General features: G+C 41.5%; 1 protein-coding gene across 3 annotated transcripts in view; it reads right to left on the bottom strand.

Annotated features, from left to right (window-relative positions):
• The window catches only part of SPTBN1 (spectrin beta, non-erythrocytic 1), a 199221-nt gene that overhangs the window by 133872 nt on the left and 41380 nt on the right, over nt 1-23969 (bottom strand). For all 3 annotated transcript variants that reach the window (XM_032652749.1, XM_032652752.1, XM_032652750.1), the window contains exon 2: nt 10515-10709. In XM_032652749.1, coding sequence (XP_032508640.1) covers nt 10515-10662 — 148 coding nt within the window. In that variant the 5' untranslated portion in view covers nt 10663-10709. The remainder of the gene's footprint in view (nt 1-10514; nt 10710-23969) is intronic.

Here is a 23969-nt window from a genome sequence, read left to right as displayed (position 1 = left end):
ATCACTCTACTGCTAAAATATCTGGAATGACATTCTATTACTGGGTACCTGTCATACTCTAAGAATGTGCTGGTCCTTGAGGCCCCAGAAGAAAGAATGGGATAGACTGTTTCCAAGTCACTATATCACCAAGCAAATTCACAAATTAATTTAGGTACAGACTGAACAGCTTATTCTAGTAAGACATATTCTAAAGACTGACATGCTAATGTTCATTTCTCTTTGTTTACTTCTTCCAAGATCTTAAAGGAAGCTGTAGGGTTGCTTTGTTTTAAGGAAGCTATTAGTCAGTGGTGACGGTCATCTTGCCATTTTTATAAAACAGTGTTCCCTCTGAATCAAGGACATCAATCTACCTGAAAACATGCCATGAACATTTACTGTTATGTACTGCCATCTGCCCAACACCCACTCCCTTTTCCAGGAGGACCTCCATGCGGTTCCAGGGAGAGTTATTGTGTTCTTACATGCCTCTACACCCTACACCACAGTGTACCGGTTCAGGAGTCACCCCGTGACCAAAGCCTCAAAAATTACATCCTCCTTAGCAAACAGCCCCAACGTTTCCAACTGGAACTAGAAAAATGGGACAAGTGGTGGATAGCAAAGTCCAGGGGCACATGGCAACCACACCTCCTGCTACCTGGAAGACCACCTGCAGGGGCAGAGACAGAAGCCAAAATCAAGAGATTGAGAGACGGAAAGCCTTAATTTCTGTTGTTCCGGGGCCTGTCTGCACTTTGCCTTTCCTTCAGACTGGCTGCTTAGCTCTTCCCTTGATCACACAAGATATACCAATATCTTTCCCCAAAAGTCCTAATATAAAATACCTTCCCCCACCACACCACAATTCTGCATTAGAAATGCCAACCATAGCCTCCGACTGCCAGCCAAATCCCCTCTAATCCGTGGATGAATGCAGCCAGTATGTTTTAGACATATGACTTCCTGCTCTTCACCAATGTTCTGGGTAACTCTTTTAAAGGTAATCATTCGTAAGTAACCAGTGGGTCATGACCTGGTATAAAAATATTATCCGGGGGCTTCCCTGGTGGCGCAGTGGTTGAGAGTCTGCCTGCCGATGCAGGGAATGCGGGTTCGTGCCCCGGTCCGGGAAGATCCCACATGCCGCGGAGCGGCTGGGCCCGTGAGCCATGGCCGCTGAGCCTGCGCGTCCAGAGCCTGTGCTCTGCAACGGGAGAGGCCACAGCAGTGAGAGGCCCGCGTACCGAAGAAAAAAAAAAAAAAAAATTATCCGGGCCAATCAGAGCCCCAACTCCATACTCAACCTCACAGAGATCTGAACCAGAGAAGGCCAGGATTTTGAGTCGTTTAGCAGTGACGTCAGAAAAGAAAGATGGGCAGGAGGTAGAGTTGGAACCACAACATACCAAAGCCATCAGTGAGCTGAGTTATGATGAGCAGATACCAGCACTATGCAGGGGGCTCCCATCCACGAGGTACCCGCCCCACCTGAAAGATGAAGATCACCTCCAGCCCTACAGCAGCCTCCGTCACTAATGGATTCCTGGGGCTCATGCACCTGAAACTTTGCAGTAACCTCCCCACCCCCACTCCACCACACACTATCTTTATTCAGACACTCAAGTGAATCCCTGTTCCTGAAAATCAGCAAGGACTAACCCCTTAGACTAATGCAGAATTCTTTCCAGAGAAGCCAATCAGCAGACACAAACCACCTTGTTACCTTCTTACCCAGAACCCTCCCATTGGGTTACTATTTATGTGATCGTGTCAAAACTACCGACAAATACGCAGTTTAATAATCAAAGCCACCTTCTTTAATCAACTTGGTGTCAAACATCAAAACATAATTTAAGAAACTATTTAACATCTACCCAGCATCAATTTTCTCTACAAATTAGAAAATTAAATTGAATGTTACTGCCGCAGATGGTGGTTAAATAAAAACCTTAGCTATATGAATTGCCATTGTTAATATAAAACCTACTTCATGACACTTTTAGCTTGTTCTCATTGTGGGGCATGTCTTTAAAGGGGACAGAACTTTATAAATGCCCTGTATGTAAATGATGTATTTTCTTTTTACCTTCTTATATTTTCTTCTTTACCTGCTCACAGGTCCACTTTGATAGAAAACTGGCAAAAGAGTTAAACGGTATAAGTGAATTTAACAGATGGAACAAAGATGACCATATGAGATGACCGAACACCCGCCAGGAGGCTTATCTGATGACCACATCCAGGTAAATGAAGAAGTACTTAACTCTACAGTACTTTCAGATGCCTACGAGGTATTTGCCATCTATTCCCAGGCAACTGCCGGCTAAAATCATAGCATTATGCTGTCAGTAACTTTCACAGAATTTTTTCTGTTCTTCCTCACTAATCTACCACTATTACTCACATAAGAGAACAGAGGGAAAAATCAGAGAGGTACTGATAACATGCTATACAACACGGATGAACCTGGAAAATGTTTTGCTAAGTAAAAGAAACCAGTCACAAACGGCCACATGTTGTATGATTCCATTTAGATAAAATGTCCAGAATAGACAAATCCATAGTCAGAAACTAGATTAGTGGCTGCCTGGAGCTGGGGAGGAGTGAAAATGGGAAGCGACTGCTAATATGTATGCGACTTCTCTGGGGGGTGATAAAAATGTTCTGGGATTAGTGGTGATAGTTGCACAACTCTGTGAGTATGTTAAAAATCACTGAATTGTACACTTCTCAGGGGTGAATTTTATGGTATGTAAATAATATCTCAAGAACGCTGATATTTAAAAGACAGACAGATGGCGGCGGGTGGAGGGTGCATATATGCAGAGAGGGCCAGGAAAAGGAGAAGAGAAGAGAAAAATCATGAATTTTTCCTTTTTTGCTTACCTAGGCAGTCTCCAACAAAAGACAGGTCACATTCCCTAAGTTCAATCACAAATCAAGCATAAAGTATATGGGATTTTCCCCTAGAAATGGTGACTGGAGCTCCTCAAAAGTCAGGGACTGACTTAAGGAAAATATTCTGGTGGGGTGAGAAGTTAAGACAAAGGCTAAGGTGCAGTAAGAGATGAGTAAAGGGATGAGGATTGAGAAGTTCTCTGACCTAAGGAATGAAACTTGAAAGAGACTGAAGGGCAGGAACGGGGGCTGGGTTAGGAAGAGGAATGGTGTGTGGTTAAGAGGTTTGATGGAGAGGAACAGTAGGCTGTTTCTCCCAGCCAGGATCATTCATCTCAGCTGCTATGGAGTTTCAGCCATCGCTGAGATGAGAAGAAAATCTGAAGAATATAAGGCACAGGAGCGGAAATCCAAGCTGATTTCAAAAGTCAGGAGGGCGTCATCTACAGCAGTAAGAAGAAAGAGAGGGGAGGGAAATCTGAGGGAGCTCTACCCAAAAAAGAAAGAAAAGATTCCTGCAGTCCTACAGTCAGGAAACTACTGAAGCCTTATGTATATAGAAAATAAATTGAGGGTATAATCCAGGACTACTTGTAATGACCTAAACAGACCTTCTCTTCACTAGCCTGCATGAACCTCTTTGATATGAAATGCTCCTTCAGATTCAGATTTCACAACTAATAGGTGGTGTATTTAGTGGCACTAGGGACCAGGCCTGTTCTCACAAATAATCCCAAATAATGCATAATTTAGGCAAACAGCCTCAAGAGTAGATGGGGAAAAAGATGGGGTAGCTACTGAATCTGTTAATCCTAACTATAAAAATCCACTCCATCATGCAAGAGGCCTTTCCCTTGGGGCATAAAAGTGTTCCATCTGAACAGGGAGACGAGTATGCACATTAGAAAAGCTCTAGCTTAAAATTTTCAAGGAACGAATCCAAGCTCAAGGTGGTGTATCATCTTGAGAAGCCAAAAGCACTTTCTGTTTTAGTGAAAGGCCTCTTCTGTTTTGCTGCAGTGGAAACGGAAGCAGCCATGCCAAGGTTCAGGCTCCGCTCTCTCTCTTTCCAAGTTCCAATGTTCTTTACATTACTTGACCCATCCTCTTAAAGTGACTTTGTTTTTTCCCTCTTGCGATCAATCCTCCTCTAAATTACTACAGCACGACTTTCTTGGCACTTGCATACAAGTTTAGTTCGTGTTTCATGTAAATAGGTTTTATCTTCCTAATTAGATCATTCCAGACCATGTTTTATAGATCTCTTTGCATATTCAATAGCAAGGTGGCACCATACTTCCACTAGAAGGAAGTAAAATATTTTACGTATATTTGTTTGTTTGTGTATTCAGTCTTGGCAGGGGGGATTGATTGTGAATTAACAGTCGTATTCTGGGAAGTTTCTAAGTAAGACCACCGTAGCACAGGGGATCTTAAAAAATATGAAGTCAATATCTAAACCACCTAATTAAAAATTCACGATTATAGGTAGAAAAGACAGTAAGACATCTCTCAAAAAAGGTAAACTAAAACATCTTTTACAGTTTTAAAATAAGTTTCCACCATATATGCACAGGTCTATCTATTTGGGGATTAAGTAAATAATTTAAGTATATAACCTTAATGACAGCTTGAAATTTGCAGTCAACTGGCAGAAAGTAGATGGCAAGTTCTGCTTTAATTCTCAGTGTATGGAATCCAAGTCTTTTCCTCCTGAGAAAACCCTGTGCCTGAATTTTTTTATCTATAACTTTTGAAGAGTCCCCACTAATTTTAATTAGCACTAGAGAGCTAATTTAGGCCCCCAAGAAATGTTCTGCCCTCCTGGAGACTACAAATTAAAAGGCCCAAACAACTCTAGGGGCTGGGGTTAGATGGGGGAACCTCCATCACCTCCTGCAGGAAGATGCACCCAGACAGGGGCTATAATGAGGGCAGGGATTACAGCAAGAATGTGTTCCTCCTGCCACGAGACAGCTCTCTACTCAGTTCAGGCAGAACATTAAGCCTTCTTAGGTGCTGAGATATCAAAACATAACTGTGACCTACTTACTGGAGGGAAAGGGCAGACGAATATTTTAAAGGAGAGATGAAAAGTTGATTTTCACTTTGGTGAGAATACTCAAGGATAATAAGATTTGAATATTAAGTGAGAGCACTTTAGACCATGTCACAGGAAAGTGTTTCTCAAAGAGTACGGTATGCATTAAAAAGGCAGATTACTGTGCTCCCTCCCACTGAAGTGAATCTCAATTTTTTGGAGGGAGCGTGGACACCCTGGAATATGCATGTTTACACAAGTCTGCTACTGAGTCTTCTGCATCCAAAAATAGTGTGCGAGCTCAAGAACAACACCAAAGTTTTCAGCGGAAACAGCAGTGTGGATGTTGTGGAGGACCTTTGTTGCTACTTTGCATCCATTTAATAAAAGTTTAGACGTGGAAGGCACACACACACATATATAAAGAGTGATTATTTTAAAAATAATGATTCGGGCTTCCCTGGTGGCGCAGTGGTTGAGAGTCTGCCTGCCAATGCAGGGAACACAGGTTCGTGCCCCGGTCTGGGAGGATCCCATATGCCGCAGAGTGGCTAGGCCCGTGAGCCATGGCGGCTGAGCCTGCGCGTCTGGAGCCTGTGCTCCGCAACGGGAGAGGCCACAACAGTGAGAGGCCTGCGTACCGCAAAAAAAAAAAAATAATAAAAAAATAATAATGATTCAATTGATGGGTTATTCCTCATCAGAATTTAAATTCACATTTAGCCAACTGGCCAGCTACTCATGGCTTCACAACTATACTCGAGACCAAATTTGTGATAGGGATTTTAAAGCCCACATTTGTTCAGCAGGATCTATAAAGTTTTCACCAATAAAAGCATCTACGTGAAGGCACTAGAGATGCACTGTCCAAGCCCTCAGCCACTGGCCACGTGGGACTAAAAGTGACCATGTGAAACATGGGAAATAAAATATATACTGGATTTCAAAAACTTAGTATAAAAAATGTACAGTATCTCATTTATAATAAGTTTTTTACACTGATTACATGTTGATACAATATTTTGGATTGTCTGATTAAGTGAAATATCTTACTTAGAACATTTAAAATCACATGTGGCTAGTAGTATATTTCTTTCAGACAGCACTGATCTGGACATTTAAAGTACATCACTGCTTTAGCTGATTAAATGCTCCACCAAAATTCTTGGTCACTCAAATAAATACTTACGTTTAAAGGGAATCTGGCTTACACATACAGCCACTAATATGTGTTATTTACTCTATCCATGTAATGTAAAAGATACAATTAGGTGCTTTCACCTCATTTTCCTATGTTTCTCAGCTGTTCTTAATTCCCCATAACCACATAAACTCAAGGTCAATTTCTTTTCCCATGTCCATACCTTAGCAGAAAGGCTCTCCTGCAAAATTTTATCTCATAAATTCTGATAAGTGACAACTCCCAAAGTAATCTTGTTTTTAATTTCTGTCATTTTTTAAAAATGTTCATTCATACACAGGCTTTCTCCTACTACTTCTCTATGCCATTATTTTGGGAGAAAAATTAATCAAAACTTTTGAATGTGATATTAGATGTTAAGATGTTTTTATGTTATTTTTTTTCTTAATTACAAAACTGTTCACATTTATTTCAGGAAAAAGTTCAAATACAAATAAGAAATAAGTTACTCAGAAAGAAACATGGAATATTTTGGTACATAGCCTCCTAATTTTTTAAATTCACTATTTATGAGTGCTGATATAAAGATATTAATTTTAATTACTTTATCAATATTTTCAAGCTAAATGTTGCACTTTTAAAAAGACTACTTTTCCTACTTCCCCTAATTTGTGTTGATTCCACAAAATATAACCCTAAACCATAAACACCCATCACTTGTAAAAAGAAAATGTTTAGTTTTTACCTTTCTTTAAAAGATTAAAGGGTTTCTTTAATATGTAAGTTTCAGGTTTACAGCAACAGAATTCCTCATCTGTATACACTATGAAGTGATCACCAGCACAATTCTACTTACCATCCACTCACCATTCTAGAATGGGGTCACCATTCTACGACCCCCTTCACCTCTTTCACCCATACCCACTCCGCTTTCCCTGTGGTAACCACTAATACGATCTCTGTATCTGTGAGTTTGGTTTCGGTTTGTTTGTTCATTTGTTTTGTTTCTAGATGAAATGGCCTCAGACAGCCAAGGAAGTAGACCAGATGACCATCGATACTCTACACCAGTCTCAAAATGGGATTCCCCAGACCAGCCACATCAGCATCACCTGGGAACCTGTCAGAAACGTAAATTATCAAGTACCATCTCGGACTTAACTGAATCAGAAACTCTGGCGGTGGGCCCACAATCTGTGCTGTGATTCTGAAGACCACTCAAATTCTAAAACCACAGTTCTAGACGGTGCTGGTCTGATCTGTTACTCCCGCTATCAGCTTATAAGGTTTCTTAGAGAGCTCAGAGACTTTTCTGTCCCACAGAGCTGGGAAGTCAGATAATAAAGCAAGATAATTTCTTCCATGAACAGGTGGTTTTCCTGGTATCTTCTGGATTCACTAAAAGCAATTCTTTTTTTGTTTTTCTTTTCTTTTTTTTTTCCCCCACATTATTTATCCTGGAGGCAGCATGTTTTCTTTTCAGTAACTTCTCGTGGTTACTCATGGCTTCTTCAAGCCACAGGATGCATTTCTGAGCCTTCTAAAGATCTTTTTAACATGTTTGCATTACCCATCATCAATTTTCTACACCAGTGAGCTTTGAATCATTTTGCATTTTACTGAATATAAAAAAAATAGTAGCATATACACTTTGGAGTCAGTCTGCCTTCAGTCACTTATCAGCGGTGTGACCGTGGGCAAGCTACTTAATCTCTTTGTGCCTCAGCTGCCTCACCTATACATTGTAGATAACAATAATCTCTCTCATAGTTGTTATGGGATTAACTGTTAATATATGCAATGCATTTAAAACAGTGCCTGACACACTGTAAGTATGCTTACTATTATTAGCATTTGTTCAAGGACCTGGATAACACAGAGGGAAAGACATCTTAGGAAGTGTAAGGACAACTGATTAATCCTAAGGACAGCTGGGGATCTCCTCTGGAACTAGAGAAAAGAACAAAGCAAGGAACTGCTCTGCAGTTTGCGAGTAAAATTCTTAAAAGGGCGATACTACAGCTGACCCTTGAACAACATAGGGGTGAGGGACACCAATCCTCCACACAATTCAAACCCCCGTTGTTTAAGGGTCAACTGTACCTGGTAGTCTGGAACCAGAAAGTAAATGACTCATGATCAAAGATAACTGGCCACTAATATCATACTGGTCTAACAGCTCAAATGAAACCTCAAGAAAATGAGGTAAGACATTAAAGTACAAATCGATCCACTAGCACGAGACAAGATCATGGTTTCCATAAGGTTCCATGTTAATGAATAAGCTAGAAACTAAAGCTCTAATTCTAGAGTGACTAGCTGGTTAATCATTTATGCCCTCGAATCAGGCAAGCTCGAGAAAGACCTACAAATCACCACCACTCAACAAACAAATTATCCTAAGGCAGCTGAACAATTTTTCCATAGCATTTAGTTGCCTGCACCCTCAACATCCATTTCCCTCTTCCTCCTTCCTGTTATATTCTAAAGTTTCTAGCCAAGCTGTTTGGGTGGGACTGACCCCTCGCCACTCCCAACCCCGCAATTCCCTGCACCCCAAGATGCATTCCGATTAGCTGATGTCAATCAGCATATCCTCTTCTGACTCCAGTGGAGAGAGGTTCTGAGAGAGGCACATGACCCAAGCACAGTCAAGCCAGTGAGACTGATTCCACGGCCACAGTGGAAGTACAGTACTGGGCAAGCAGAGGTGCTCTTTTCTACTGGATGTCCTTACAAACAGATCTGGGACCCGAGGCAGCCATCCTGGGACTCCAGGGACCCAAGAGCCTACCTGAGAATGAAGTCCACACCAGCAAGGAAAGCCAAAAAGTGGAAAGAAACTGGATCCTGGTCATACCATCTAAGCCCAGAAGCAAATCTGGCTTAAATGCTAAATTTGTCTACTATTCTCTGTCACGTCTCTTTGTCATTTAAACCACTTTGGGTTAGGTTTCCTTTCGCTTACAATCAAGAGAACTCCAAGTGACACATGCCTCATAAACAGATTACACTGTAAAGGTAACAAAAAAGTCAGCTATCTTCACAATTCACAGGAAACTCACTTGTTTAAGTCATGACTTTTGTTTACTTGTCATAATTAAAGATATTAGGAAAAAATACATAAACCCACTTTTCTCATTTGGAAATCATTTTATTTGGGGTCTCAAAGTACAGAGGCAAGATTTTGAATAAACTCCACATTGGCCCCTTGGTTTACACATATTCAATACTGCTGAGTTTTCATTGTGACTGAACCCCCTTCCTGATTTTCAGGGCAATTCCACCCCATCTAGGGCCCTGGTAAAAGTGTGCCCTAAGTATTCAACAGCAACAAGGGAGTGAGAAATCATGAAGTAAGGGATGTGTGCCTGTTAACTTTATCAATGGCAGACTTACCTGTTACAGCATTAAATGTGCCCTCACCAGATTAAGCTATTGCTTTTCAGATCCAAAACCTTTGCACGTGATACTAACTAACCTTGGTCACTCAAAGCAAGTACTGTAACAGGTCAAGTTAATTTATATATCACAGGCCCTAAGTAAACAGGTTAATTTGTATACAGTTGACCCTTGAACAACAAGTGTTTGAACTGTGCAGGTACACTTACACTTACATTTACACATTTATTTTCAATAAATATACAGATGTAGAGTAAATGTATTTTCCCTTCCTTGTGATTTTCTTAATAACGTTTTCTTTTCTCCAGCTTACTTTACAGTAAGAATACAGTATATCATATATATAACTTACAAATTATGTGTTAATCGACTGTTTATGTTATGGATAAGGCTTCAGGTCAACAGTGGGCTATTAGTAGCTAAGTTCTGGAGGAGTCAAATACATGGATTTTCGACCGTGCAACAGGTTGGTGCCCCTAACCCCCATGTTGTTCCAGGGTCAAACTGTATTTTTGTGTCTAAGGTATAGTATACTTCAATATACTGAAATGTAAGATGTGTTAAAAATAAAAGATTTCTGACAAGCCTAGGGCATCTCTTTCTGAACGGCTATAAAAACCACCCTGGGGGCTTCCCTGGTGGCGCAGTGGTTGAGAGTCCGCCTGCCGATGCAGGGGACACGGGTTCGTGCCCCGGTCTGGGAGGATCCCACATGCCGCGGAGCGGCTGGGCCCGTGAGCCATGGCCGCTGAGCCTGCGCGTCCGGAGCCTGTCCTCCGCAACGGGAGAGGCCACAACAGTGAGAGGCCCGCGTAACGCATAAAAAAAAAAAAAAAAAAAAACCACCCTGGGCTCTGAATCATTTGGGCTGTGGGACTGATAGTCCCCCAGATAGGAAACTGGCCACCTTATGAAACAGTCAGCTTGCTCTGGTGGGACGTGTTCAAGTAGAGCTGAGCTGATCTTGAGAGGGGGACAGGGTGGATGATTTCAAAGGGACCTGTAAGACATCCCAGGCCTCTGTGACGGGACATAAGGGCACCCTACCTGCCAGAGCCTTGATGCGGGACCGCTCGAAGAGCCGCGCGGAGCTGTTCTCGTTGTCCCAGTCGTCCACGTCCCAGCGGTTGTTGACATCGCTGTACTGCTGTTGGATCTCGATGTTGTCGTAGTCTGTGGCTACTGTGGTCGTCATCCTGGACCGCCTCAGCTGCTTCTCCACATCAGCTCCTTCTCAGAGGTCTGTGAGAAACAGAAGGGAAACCCTAGTCAGGAGTCTAAGCTGTCGATCCCCACAAAACCTACTGGGGAAAGGTGAGCAGAAGGTAACACAACTCCTACGTGCTGAGAGCAGGTCTCTGGAGTCAATCGAAGCTGGTTGGGAACTTCAGCACTGCCTCGTAACATGTGTGTGACCTTGGCCAAGGTACGTGACACCTCTGAGCCTCCGTTTCCGCAGACGTGAAGGAGGGAAGATACTCTACAGGTTGTTGAGAAGACTGAATGAGATGACGGATGCCCAACAAAGGGTGGGTTTCTTCCTCCTTTCTAAAGTTTAAACTTTGCAATTTTAAAGTTTTATTAGAGCTGGATGAATACCTACCTTGGGTAGGTATTCTGAACGAACTAATCTGTTTCTATTGTGTGTCACCATAAACTATAATCTCTTGGCTTCTCCTAGAAATTCATATAATGTGATATAAGAGAACTAACAGATCATTTTATCTAAACATATCATTTACATATTAGAAAACTGATGCCTAAGATTAAGTGACATAGTAAATATACAGCAGCAAGGACAGTACTAGTATTTAACAGATACCCAAAAATGACTGAATAATGACTGAAATTATGTATATGACTGTGTTATTACAAATTCTACTACCCACCCCAACACCCACATCTCAGGGACCCACCAGGGCCACAATGTTTTACAGGGATAAATGGGAAACAAGAACTTCAGCCTCAACGTTTGGCCCACTGCCATCTTTATCACAGTGCCCTCAGAGAATTAAGAGAGATACATTTAGCTTTAAATATATAGCTTCTCCCCTCAATACAGCTATTATTCATTCATGGAACCACAATGTTCTGGGGACCTAGTACATGCTCAGCACTGTTCCAGATGCTGGTTTAACGGTAAACAAGATAAGGACCTGGCTCTAGTGAAGCTTACATCCTACTAGGAAGAGCTGGACCAAAAAAGCACATAAGAAAAGACAAGATAGTTGAAAAGAAAATAAAATGAAACTGGAGTGATGTGACACAGAGTGAGTAATCAGTCATACTGTCTTATAAACTTCAAAGCTGCTAAGAGACTAGAATTAATCATCCTCACCACAAAAAAGAAATGATAATTATGTGAAATGATAGAGGTGTTAGCTAATGCTACAGTGGTAATCATACCGCACTATATAAACATATCAAATCAACATACCTTACACCTTAAAACTTACAAAGTATTATGTGTCTATTGTATCTTAATTTAAAAGTAAAAGAGAGAAAAGGAATGAATGGCTCTTTTAGAGCTGGTGGTCAGGGAAGGTCTGAGTCGGTATTTAAACTGAGCTCTCAATGGTCTTGTCACACCCAGATCAAGAGGAATGACTTTCCAGGCAAAGGAAACTACTCATGTAAAAGCCCTAAGGTGAGAACAGCAGGGCTTGTTGGAGGAATGAAGAGCTCAGTGTGGCCCAAGTCTGGTAGGCAGGGAGAGATACAAGGAGATGAGGTTGGAAAGGTAGGTGGAGCCAGTCCACAAAGGGCTGTTAACCTAAGTGTGAGGGAAGCCAGGGCAGGATTTTAACCTAATAACTGACATCACTGGATGTGTGTTTTTAAAAGATCAATCCTGGTGCTGTGTGAAAAACAGATTCTAGGAGGCAAGGATATGTGCTTAATTCCTACGGGTGTGGTTAACTTCCTGCACATTTTATATACAAGCCTATCTAAGTAAATTAAAAAGAGGAGGAGGAAGAAAGATGCACCCCCCCACTTAGTTGTAGGAAGATATCCCAAGGGAAAAGATGTTTGTCATCTCCCCCTCCCACCCCTTCCCACAGGCCCCATCTTAAGACTCAAAAATTAATTATAAGATTTTGTACCTGGATGCTGGTTTCGTGGAAACCTCATTCATTCAGCGTGCCCCAAGAATGCACGCACAGACCAGAGTTAGCAAGCCTAATCACTGGAGCTCATGCACTAATCAAACCAGACACCACCCGGCAACCACAAATGGACCACTCGAGCTCACATTTTTCCCCACACAAGGCACCAAACAAAGAAAATAAACAAAGCCACATACGCAGAAAAGAAACATTCCTCTTATTGTGCTTCAAAAGGCAGCTTTTTCTCAAGTTCTAGCACAGAACCATACAAGGCACACGCAACCAGGGGTCCGTGGACAATAAATTAAGCTGAAACAAATGAACTGCACCTCAAGTAGTGTAGTAATTGGGGGCAAAAGCACAGACCTGCCCCCTCTTTTGTCATTAGCTGTTTTCTCACAAGATATCCAAGAATATCCCCAACACATCCTCCGTGTCCCCCTCGCAACTGAATCACCATCTGTAACTCAGAGTCACCCACCTCTGCTCAAACAGAACATCTCGGATGGGAGTAAAATCCTGGATTCCCATCAGGCAGACATTATCAAGGTCAAAAATATAAATTTATCAAAAATATATATATATATAAATTTATCAGTAGATCAACTTTAACACCTCCATTAGCAACATACTGAAAAGATTTCACAAAAACACGAAAAAGTTCAGACACCTAAGCCAGTAAATATATTCTACAGAAGGATCTTACAGTTGGCTTTTAGCATTCAGAGTCATAACCCCTCCAAAAAAAAGAAAATCAATATTGTTATGTACCATTTGACCTTGGAGATGGTTAAGTTTTATGACTCTATTAAAACCAAAGACTTCTACAAAATTCAGCCTTGGAGGATGCCATCTCTAGGGGGAAAAAACGTGAGAGTGCTATTAATTCCAAAATGTTTAACCGAACCCAAGGTGAAATTGAAACACCACATACCTCTCTCCAGATTCGTCTTGGCTATCTGGTGCCACCTGCTGACCAATGAGAACAAGCCACACCGAGGCCTCCAGCGCAGCAACCCACCTGTGCGCCAGCTCCCGTCACCCGACTCCAGAGTCAGCCCAACTACATCCCATGAATCTCTCCCTACCACTGACTTATCCAAAACTTTCTCTACAAGCAAACAGAGTCCTTGATTTAAGTTTAAAATAAGTCATTCAGAGAATGTCAGCACATGTTTCCTAAGTATTCTTCTTTAATAACGCCATCGTTCCTCAAAACAAAGGGGTGACTGGGGAGCAAAAGTTCCTACGAGTCCGTATACAAAAGAAATACCGACTACAAGTTACTCTTTTTATTCGACTGTTTCACTCGAGCGTCTAAGAACTTGGATACCAGGGACATTTTTGTCTTCAACGTTCTCTGTCCTAAGACAATATCCTCACCAAACAGTAGAGTTTGCATAATGATAGAATATATTTTTTTAATTTTCAGGGATATGTCAAAGCAAAAAAATCCCACATCCCCACCAGGGCCATAGTGGAACGGTGCTTCCAGATATTCAGCAGCAACAACACAGGAACCTGAAGGTGAAGGAACGGTCGGAGTCAAGGCAAGAGCATGGACGAGAGCGTGGCCATGGCAAAGGGATCCCAGAAAGCCCAGCAAGCTACTACCATCATTATCCCCTAACCCACTTCAACAAAGGATGGTGCCAGCTGCGGGGGCAGCTTACATCGCACCTACAGGTGTCCCCAGGCGGTTATCTATAAAGGGCTAGATTTTCCCAAGGTGCTAGCTATCAGCCATGTGTCCCAAGGGCCAGTGAAGCAGCTGTACTTCGATGGCTGTGGGAAGATTAGGAGGAGACAAGAGAGGAGGGCTGGCCATCTTGGAACTGGGCCTGGTGGTGGGGCTGCCATTAGGAAAGCTTGAGAGAACTACGTAAGGGTGGTGGGAGGTAAGACCATCTCCGCTCCAGAGAAGGGCTCTCACTGTCCCAGCTGGCTCGGTGCGGCCCGAATTCTGACTTGATCACCAGGGCAGGAACCCATTAAATAACCCTTGAGTGAATACAAATCACTAATATCCCAGATGTGATATGAATAATACTCATGTCTTCTGTGGCCAGACATTGGGAAGATGATTAAAACTGCTTCCCTGCTCTTCTCTATCCTAACTCTGTGTGTGTGTGCGCACGCGCGTATAAAAATAAGTAGTACGTAAAAAAGCCAAGCCCCCTCCACAAATTACTCTTCTCTAATCCTCTGCCCTCTCTAATTCCTATGAACTGTAATTCTCCAAAAATAACAAAGACATTCCAAAAGCTTTATCATTTTCTGCTTCACTAAGAAGACAATTTTATTTCTTCAAACTGACAGACAAAGACAGAAATAGATGAGGAAGCTACTATCATAGACCCAAAGAGGCAAAGAGGTTCCTCCAGCTCTGGCACATGCTACCACAAGGTCATAACCATCGGGAAAAAAACTGGAGCTTCACCGCTCCCAGCTTTAGGAGTTATTATTGACAGCTCTCTTCATTGACTAAAATTCTGAAAGTCAACACCTGGCCAAGTCCAGAGGGAAAACACTTGATCTGTTTATTTTCCAAGGTACCGTATCTGTTTTCCCTGTCACATGGCTATTAGATCAACACACAGGGTTTTGTTCTTTATAGTTTATCTCCAGGCTTCCTTCCACTGCCCTCTTCCGTCTGCCTGGATGATGTTACCCACTACCCTATGCTGACAACCACTCCCTGGACAGCTAAGGGCAGCGTCTCCTAAGGATCAACGAGTCCGTGTCTACAACTAAACTCTTAATTCCTCCCTCCAAACCTTGTTTTCCCTCTGTCACTCCCTCACTGAACAGCACCCTCATTTCTCCCACTGACCTCAGCTAGAAACCTTGGGGTCATCCTTCATTTCTCTCTCTCCTCCCATATTCAGGCCCCAAGGTCGCCTGCACCTCCTGAAAATCTCATAAATCAGCTCAAGCAATACTTTCTTATTCCAGTGCCTCACCTCTCATTTTAATCCGCAACCCTACATTGCCGCCAGAGGGACCTTTCTAAAATGTAATTCTAATCACTTTATTCCCATGACTAAAATCCACCAATGCCCACGCCTTCAGAATAATAAATCCCCATGCCTTCAGAATAATGCCCAGAACCCTTTGAAGAGAAATGAGAGCCTTCATGAGGGGCCTGCCCAGCTCTCCAGCCTGGTTTCAATATTCTTGTCTTTAACTCTTGTAGCTCCTGAAGGAAAAGTCATGTTCCGGTCTCACCTCCAAAACTACTACCTAGAACAGCTCCCTCCTATTCCAACAAATCCTAGCTGATGTATCACCTCATCCAAGAAGCCACCCCTGACCCCTCCACCACCACCACTACCACCACCTAGTCTGAGTTAGATGACCCACATATGTCCTCCCTCCTTATATGCCTCTGCCCTATCACTTATCATCATAAGACCGTTTCATAATTACAAAACTTCTATTTACTAATCATCAGTAGGACACAGGCTCTTAAGGTCATGTCCCCATCATACTGTGTTTATATTTCTCAACTCCTCAGCAAGGTGCCTGGAAACATTCAGTGCTTGTTAATTATTTATGGACTGGTTGAGAGGGTGGGAGACTGGATGGAGGATGGGAAGGTGAGGCCACAGGAGCGATGACAATTCAAGCTGCCACGGGGGTACCGTCTCCATCAGTCATAAAGCCCAGAACACATACCCTTTTAAGTTCCACAGATCTGCTGGGCTCTCTGCCTTCCATTTCAAGGCAGTCACATTTTTAGACTAGGCTGCTAATGAACACGAACTTATATTTAATAAGGTACTTCTCTACGTACTTATTAAAATGTATGTTTTCCTTTTTAATTTAGTTTTTACCCATGAAAATAATTTTTTTTTGTCCAAACTAGAGAACAAAGCAACAAAGAGAAAATAAATGCAATTTTCACTGGCGCTACACACATGCACAAACACACACTTCGTTAATACCCAATATTAATTAAAGGCTCAAATAAATTAAAGAAAAAGGTGACAACATTTGCCAACCCTTCTTAAGGAGGAAAACCATATGCCAACAATTACTTCGACAGAATTCACAAACCCAAATGTTCTGCAGACGCTTAAAAACCCTCCCACTTCACTGATAAAAAAAAAAAAACTTGAAAAAGCGTACACTGGACTGCTGGTGTGCCACCTTAAAACAGAAGAAAAAACAACAAAAAGGATCCTGTTCAGGGACTCTGGAGAGACCAAACTATGTCTGAGAGTTTCCAGGAAGGGACCTCTGAGAGTTCTGCCTCAATCCTCTCAACTCTTCAGTAGCCAGAAAGCAAGAGAGTCACACCCCGCTTACAGTTTGCCACCGAGGCATTCTGCAGCACGTGTAAATGGCCAATAAAGAGGAGTCTCTGCAAGAAACCATATCTAGAACCACTGTGATGAATAAATCTGGCTAACCGACCGTTACTCAGGTTCACGGACCCAGTTCCATAAAAAGGCTCAAGTCGGGGCTTCCCTGGTGGCGCAGTGGTTGAGAGTCCGCCTGCCGATGCAGGGGACACAGGTTCGTGCCCTGGTCGGGGAAGATCCCACATGCCGCAGAGCGGCTGGGCCCGTGAGCCACGGCCGCTGAGCCTGCGCGTCCGGAGCCTGTGCTCCGCAACGGGAGAGGCCACAACAGTGAGAGGCCCGCGTACCGCAAAAAAAAAAAAAAAAAAAAAAAAGTCTCAAGAGTCTAACCTAAACACTCAAAGTTCTCTGCTCACAAACACCAGGACACACAGAAAAAGTTCTAGCGTGAGAGCTGACAACGTAAGAAAAACTCACACGCATACAAAATCCTTTAGAAAAGTTTATCATTCACTTTTTTTTTTTTTTTTTTTGGTTTTTTTTTTTGTTTTTTTGTTTTTTTTTTTTTTTTTTGCGGTACGCGGGCCTCTCACTGTTGCGGCCTCTCTAGTTGCGGAGCACAGGCTCCGGACGCGCAGGCTCAGCGGCCTTGGCTCACGGGCCCGGCCGCTCCGCGGCATGTGGGATCTTCCCAGACTGGGGCACGAACCCGTGTCCTCTGCATCAGCAGGCGGACTCTCAACCACTGCGCCACCAGGGAAGCCCATCATTCACTTTTACAATTATCTAGTTTACTTGGAGCTTTACAGGAACACATCTACCGTACAAAGAGCATTATATGGCTGCATAAACCAGCCAAAATTCACAGACTCAGACCATTTTGCGAGGGAACAGTACTCAGAGACTTGTTTAAAATGAAACCTCGTTAATAAAGGTGGTCTTCAAATACTCTATATTCTACTAACTTTTGTCTGTTTTATTTATCAGTGACAGAGTATGTTAAAATCTACCACTATGACTGTGGTTTTAACAGATTTCCCTTGTAACGCCCTGGATACATGCAAAATCATAATTATTTTGTCTTCTTGGTGGGTTGTTAACATGAACTATTTCCTCCATATTCATATATTAATTCTATTTTTATTAATAGCAATATTTGCCTGTCCTTCCCCACCCCCTTTCTGTTCTTTAAACCTTCTAGAGTCATTTTGTCTTAGGTATGTCTCTTATTTTTTAATTCAATCCAAGAGTCTGTCATTTAGTGGGCAAATATAACCCATGTACATTTATTAGGATTACTGCTATATTTGAAGTTTCAACCAACTTACCTTGCTTTCTATCTTAACAAAATGTGGAAACTGGGGCGTGAAGATTTAAACAACTGGATCAAGTCATACAGCTATGAACCCAACACCTATAATAACTTTATCACCACTGAATCCAGAGCCATAAGAACTTGTCTAATCTTTAAAATGCAGACAGTTGATGAGTCTAACAACCAAAGAAAACTCTAGTACTATTAAAAATAACTTCATTTTTTTTGCTGGCTTACTTTAAGCCAAGCATGGTGCTTTACTCGCTTTTTCAGTCTTCCCCAGCAACCTTTTGAGGTAGATACTATTATTGCCTACAATGAATAAACTAAGGCTTTGCCCATGGTGGCACAGCAAGGAAATGAGGAAGCCAGGAGGGTTTGAAACAAGTGTGTATGACTCCATGAATGAATAAGGAGCTTGTGCTTTGAGGAACAACCCTTTAACAGCGGTCCATATCAGAAAATTGTCTAATGGACTCAAGGTTCTTAAATAAATAATAGATTAGCCTCCTTCAAAGCCTAATTACTAGGTAGGGCACAACCCACCCAGCTCATGTATTCTCAATGGGGGCAATACTGGTCCCAAAGGATGAAAATTCATTTGGGCGTTGGGGCAAAAAATCTTTCTTTTATGTAAGCACAGATACAGTATATCTGTAGTATTAAAATTGCATGGGTATTAAAATTTCAAACTGTCTAAAAGACTTCTGGTGGAGGAAAAGAATAGTGGAAAACAGGTTAAGAAACACTGTCCAAGCTAAAGGAAAGATGTGTACCACCTTTAGGTAAATTAAGACTTGAAGGCAGGCCTTAGAAGACAGAAACATGAAGAGCACATTTCCCTGTACTAAAGAACTGGAATTTCATACACCATGGGTCCCATTTATCATGCCTCTGATATAAAAACTCACATTAGGCTACTCCTCCCTAGCACTAACGTATGTACTTCAGGGAAGCAGTGATGATTTAGCCATCTTCTGCCTACAACACTCAAAGACTAAAGCACTCATTACAAGCCTGCTGCTACCGACTGAATGTTTGCGTCTCCCTCCCCCATAAAATTCACATGTTAATTCCTAACGCCCAATGTGCCAGCACTTGGAGTTGGCACTTTCGGGAGGTGATTAGATCATGAGGGCAGAGCCCTCATGAATGGAATTATAAGAGAAACCCCAGAGTGTAACCTCACCCCTTCCATCATGTGAGGACACAGCAGGATGACGGCAGTCTATGAACCAGGCCCTCAACAGACACCAAATCTGCCAGCACCTTGTTCGTGGACTTTCCAGCCTCTAGAACTATGAGAAATAAATGTTGTTTATATGCCACCCAGTCTCTGATGTTTTGTAACAGCAGTTCACACAGACTAAGACACCTTCATTCCCAATATTCGGAAGTAACCTCTTTCCTACCCAGATCAAAGATGCCACTGGAAGGCCAGTTCTAATTTTATGAATAAAGTTGTAGGGACAAATTTTATTTTTTTTAACATGGGCAGGTTAAACCAGGTTCTACTACTTGCAGTAGCAAAATTACCCTAACTATAAAGAAAATTACTTATTTTAAAAGATTCACTATCAGAAAATACACTGACTATAATTCGTTTTATTTTAAAACAATGTTTAAAAGATTACATCAGGGTGGCTTAAGAACTTACCATTATACAGTATGACCAAGAATACATTTCTTCTACAAGGAAAAGTAGAACGTAGGGGGAATAACAAGGCATCTCCCTGACCCTCTACTTTACAGAGTGAACTGCACAATGAACAGTAAAATTATAAACAGATTTATTATTTGAGTGCCTTAAACAAAAGAAAACTTCTTAATATATGGCACAGACATTTATCCTTATGTACTATTTGTACTTGAAAATTTTAAACAAAGTACTTTATTTATTTTCTGTGCCTACATATGATACTATCTAGATTCTAAATATAAATTTGTAAGCCCTAAAATTTTTTAACACTAGCTTTATTTCGAAAATAGATCAAGAAAGTAAGGTCAGCTTTTCCAGTACTTATCTATAAGCCTCAAAATCACCTAATTTGAACCAAACAAAAACGTTTAAAAATAATTCCTGGGCTTCCCTGGTGGCGCAGTGGTTGGGAGTCCGCCTGCCGATGCAGGGGACACGGGTTCGTGCCCCGGTCCGGGAAGATCCCACGTGTCGCGGAGCGGCTGGGCCCGGGAGCCATGGCCGCTGAGCCTGCGCGTCTGGAGCCTGTGCTCCGCAACGGGAGAGGCCACAACAGTGAGAGGCCCACGTACCGCAAAATAAAAAAAAAAAATAAATAAATAAATAAATAAATAAAAAAATTAAAAAAAAAATAATTCCTATTAAAATACAAGGCTTTGTCATATACTTGGCAGTTAAAGGCTATCCTTGCTTTTGTTCTATTAACAGAGAAAAGCAATTAAAAGTGAAATCATTAACTCAATGCAGACCTAACACCATGGTCTTATGGCCAGCGTGGGGTTTCTGAGCTGCTATAAATCACCACTTTGGTCTTCCCTTTACTTCCAGAAGAGTTTTAAATTACATTAGGGTGTAGGTCTAATGTTACTGCTGCCAAAACGCCAGTCCTGACTTTCAGTGAGTTTGGCACTTCATGGCCTTACTCTTTGGGAAATTTTATAAGGCCTGAGTGCCTGAACAACAGAGGAGCAATAACATGCTATCTGGAAGCAGACTTTTACTCCTAGAACAGCCCAGTGTCTAAATTCTCTGCAAATCTTATCAAGCGAAAATGCGTATCACAATTTCCTGGAATAATGATCACATGACAGAAATATGTAAAACCACAATGAAAAGCAACACTACAGGAAATGATGAACGAGGCACACACGCTAAGCTCCATGAGGGCCAGGATCCCCTCTGTCCGGCTCATCTTTATATCCCCAGCACCAGCACTTAAGCCATTGCAGATGCTCAAAAACAATCGTGAAAGAAAATGGCAGGTGGCAGGGGCAGTGTCACCAACAGAGCATTCTAATGCGGAAGCAGAATGCTTCTTTCTGCGTAAATAATAATGTGTCCTGGATCAGGATAAATTGTAATTGTTATGTAAGGGGCAACAGTCTCCTCACCCAGATTCATTTAGCAAAGGATAAATTTTTATAAGCAATTTATTTTCAACCAACAAAATATGATGGGTCATATTTGGATAGGAATGGAATAACCATGAATTTCACAATCTCATTTAGGATAAACAAACATACTTATTTTAATATGTCATATTTTGAGAATCATTCTCCTTTGGAAAATGACTTAAATCCTAGGCTTGTCTAATAATAGCCAAATTTCCAAAGGTCTAAATATTATTAGTTAAATTGTCTCAAAGAGCAGTTCAAACAACCCTCACTGCTTGGATTTACACGTCAGCAGCTAGCCTTCCCCCTCTGCACGGTTGGCAAATGATTCCCAAACTATTTAGAAACCTGTAACCTTTCAAATAAACAAAAGGAGTGAAGGTTGGCCTATGATACTTGAAAAGGAGAAGTGACATCAATCCCAGAAAAAACATTCAAATAATTACCATTTTAACATGATCAAACATGATCAAATTACTAAAATTTGTTTAAACCTATCAATTTGAAAAAAAAAAGGTGTTTTTTTTTTTTGTAAAAAAAAAAACACTGTTAACAACATATACAAACCGAAATCCATTAGAATTCCACACATTACTTTTTAAAAACCTGACTACATAGGTGCTCGGTATGAAGCTTGGTAACAAAGGTCAGTTAAGGCAAATGTGGAGATTCACTTTGGCTTTCAATAATATTTAAACACTGCCATGCAAGAAAAATGAGCCACAGTGGTTAAAATACTGCCGTAAGTTTAGAATCACAGAGGAGCTCTCTGATACAGAACTATGAGCATACATTCACCATAGGTGACCAGACACAAGCACACACATCCACCACAGGGCCAGGACATAATCCAACCCTGCCCAGCAGCCCAGCACTCCAAGCTTGGAAGAAAGGCAAAGGATCGAGCACGGCCTTTCCAAAGCTACAGGGGCAGGGGCCTGCGATTCAAATTTGCTGGGCTCCCCCTCTATTGCTCAAATTACTTCAAAATGAAAATGAGGTCTTAGCTGGCAAAGTCCTCAATCAGGTTCAAGAGCAAAGGAACGACGACGATATACTGTGCAGCACAGGGAATTACAGCCATTATCTTATAATAACCTAAAATGGAGTATAATCTGCAGAAATACTGAATCACTATGCTACACACCTGAAACTAACATAATATTGTAAATTAATTATACTTGAATAAAAATAAATAATTTTTTAAATAAAAAGAAAGGGAGAGAGTGCGAGAGCAAAGGAAACCAGCAACCTTCCTTGTCTCCGCAACAGGGGGATATAGGCTTTAAAGAACAAGAACCAGAACACCCAGACTGCTCTGACTTTCCTTCTTTAAAAGCTCCCTCGTGATGTGATTTTGGAAACTGTATTTTTGAAGTCCTTGCCTGACCAAAATCAAGCCTGCGTTTTCATCTCCTTGAAATATGTTATTAATAAACTAGTTTTCTACTTCCCAAAATATCTACAACGTAACACGTACTTTGTTTTTCCTTCCTCCAAACACTTTCAAAGAAGTTAGCTGTTTCTTTTGTCAGACTCAGCAAGAGTGAAGAATGAACAGGACAGTGGGGCAATTTAGAGAACTGGAGGGAATCAAATTATGTTAGCATCCCATGATTCTGTACAGAGAGAAAATCAAGGGGTGGGCACCCCAGCAGTGGCTGGATTTTTAGTGGTGTCTGAGTGAACCCTAAAGCTGTCTTTCCTGCCATTAAATGCCAGTTCCAACCCAAAAAGTATCAATTAGGAAGGCTTTCTATTCTCATTAGCAGTGGAGCTGCTCTCTCTCAATAATTTGTGAGTTTTAAAGATCGGGACAACAGATAAACAAGAAACAGGTCAGCCTAAACATTACTTTCTCCAGGAAGGCTCTTCTGAAGCTCCCAGCCCAGGGCCTCCTGCTATATGCTATTGTAGCAATCTTTTCTCGTGGCATGTACCGAGAGTGTTTAAAAAGTTACCTGTGTAATTGTTAACTGACTATCTCACTTTATATACCATACTCTCCATGAATTACTGGGTATTTCTTTTTCAGCAATATATCCCTAGGTATAATGCCTAGCACATGGCAGGCAATAGGTAAACATTTAATGAATAAACTTTATACTCAACAATTTTAATCTTCCAAGGGTATGATAGGCACTTTCCCTACCAAAGCAGCTGTATCAAGAAGAAAAATTTTCCAGTTTATCCAATGGTAAGTTTGTTCACATTAAAGCTAGAAACAGTAAAAATCAAACAAACAAAACTGAAATAAACCCCTAAATGATAATGGATTATCTATATCTTAATTCTTCTACTCTACTTACCACCTTAGAATTTTTGATTTCCCATAGTCACCAAAGTAAAAACTTCAAATGGCAACCTCAAATTTCTATCTAAATTACAGAGGCTGATTTCCCAAACCAAATCTTTATTGCTGGCTGAACAGCCATACTCAAAGGGTGCTGACTTGAAGACTAAAGAGTGGTGGGACAAATTCATAACCCAGGGCCCAAGCTAGTCAACACCTTCATTACGATCTCAGAAAGCACACTGAGTACCCACGGAGGGCCCTGGACCAAGAAGAGACTAAGAATACATCAAGTCCTACATTTAGAATTTTCAAGTACCCAAGGTTAGAAGTCATGAAAACTGACAGCAGTGCAAAGAAAACGTGGTCAGCTCAACACAAAGCACC

Source organism: Phocoena sinus, chromosome 13 (assembly GCF_008692025.1).
Source record: "Phocoena sinus isolate mPhoSin1 chromosome 13, mPhoSin1.pri, whole genome shotgun sequence".
Lineage (NCBI taxonomy): Eukaryota > Metazoa > Chordata > Mammalia > Artiodactyla > Phocoenidae > Phocoena > Phocoena sinus.
Note: the sequence above shows the minus strand (reverse complement) of the source record. Positions and strands in the feature narration are given on the sequence as shown.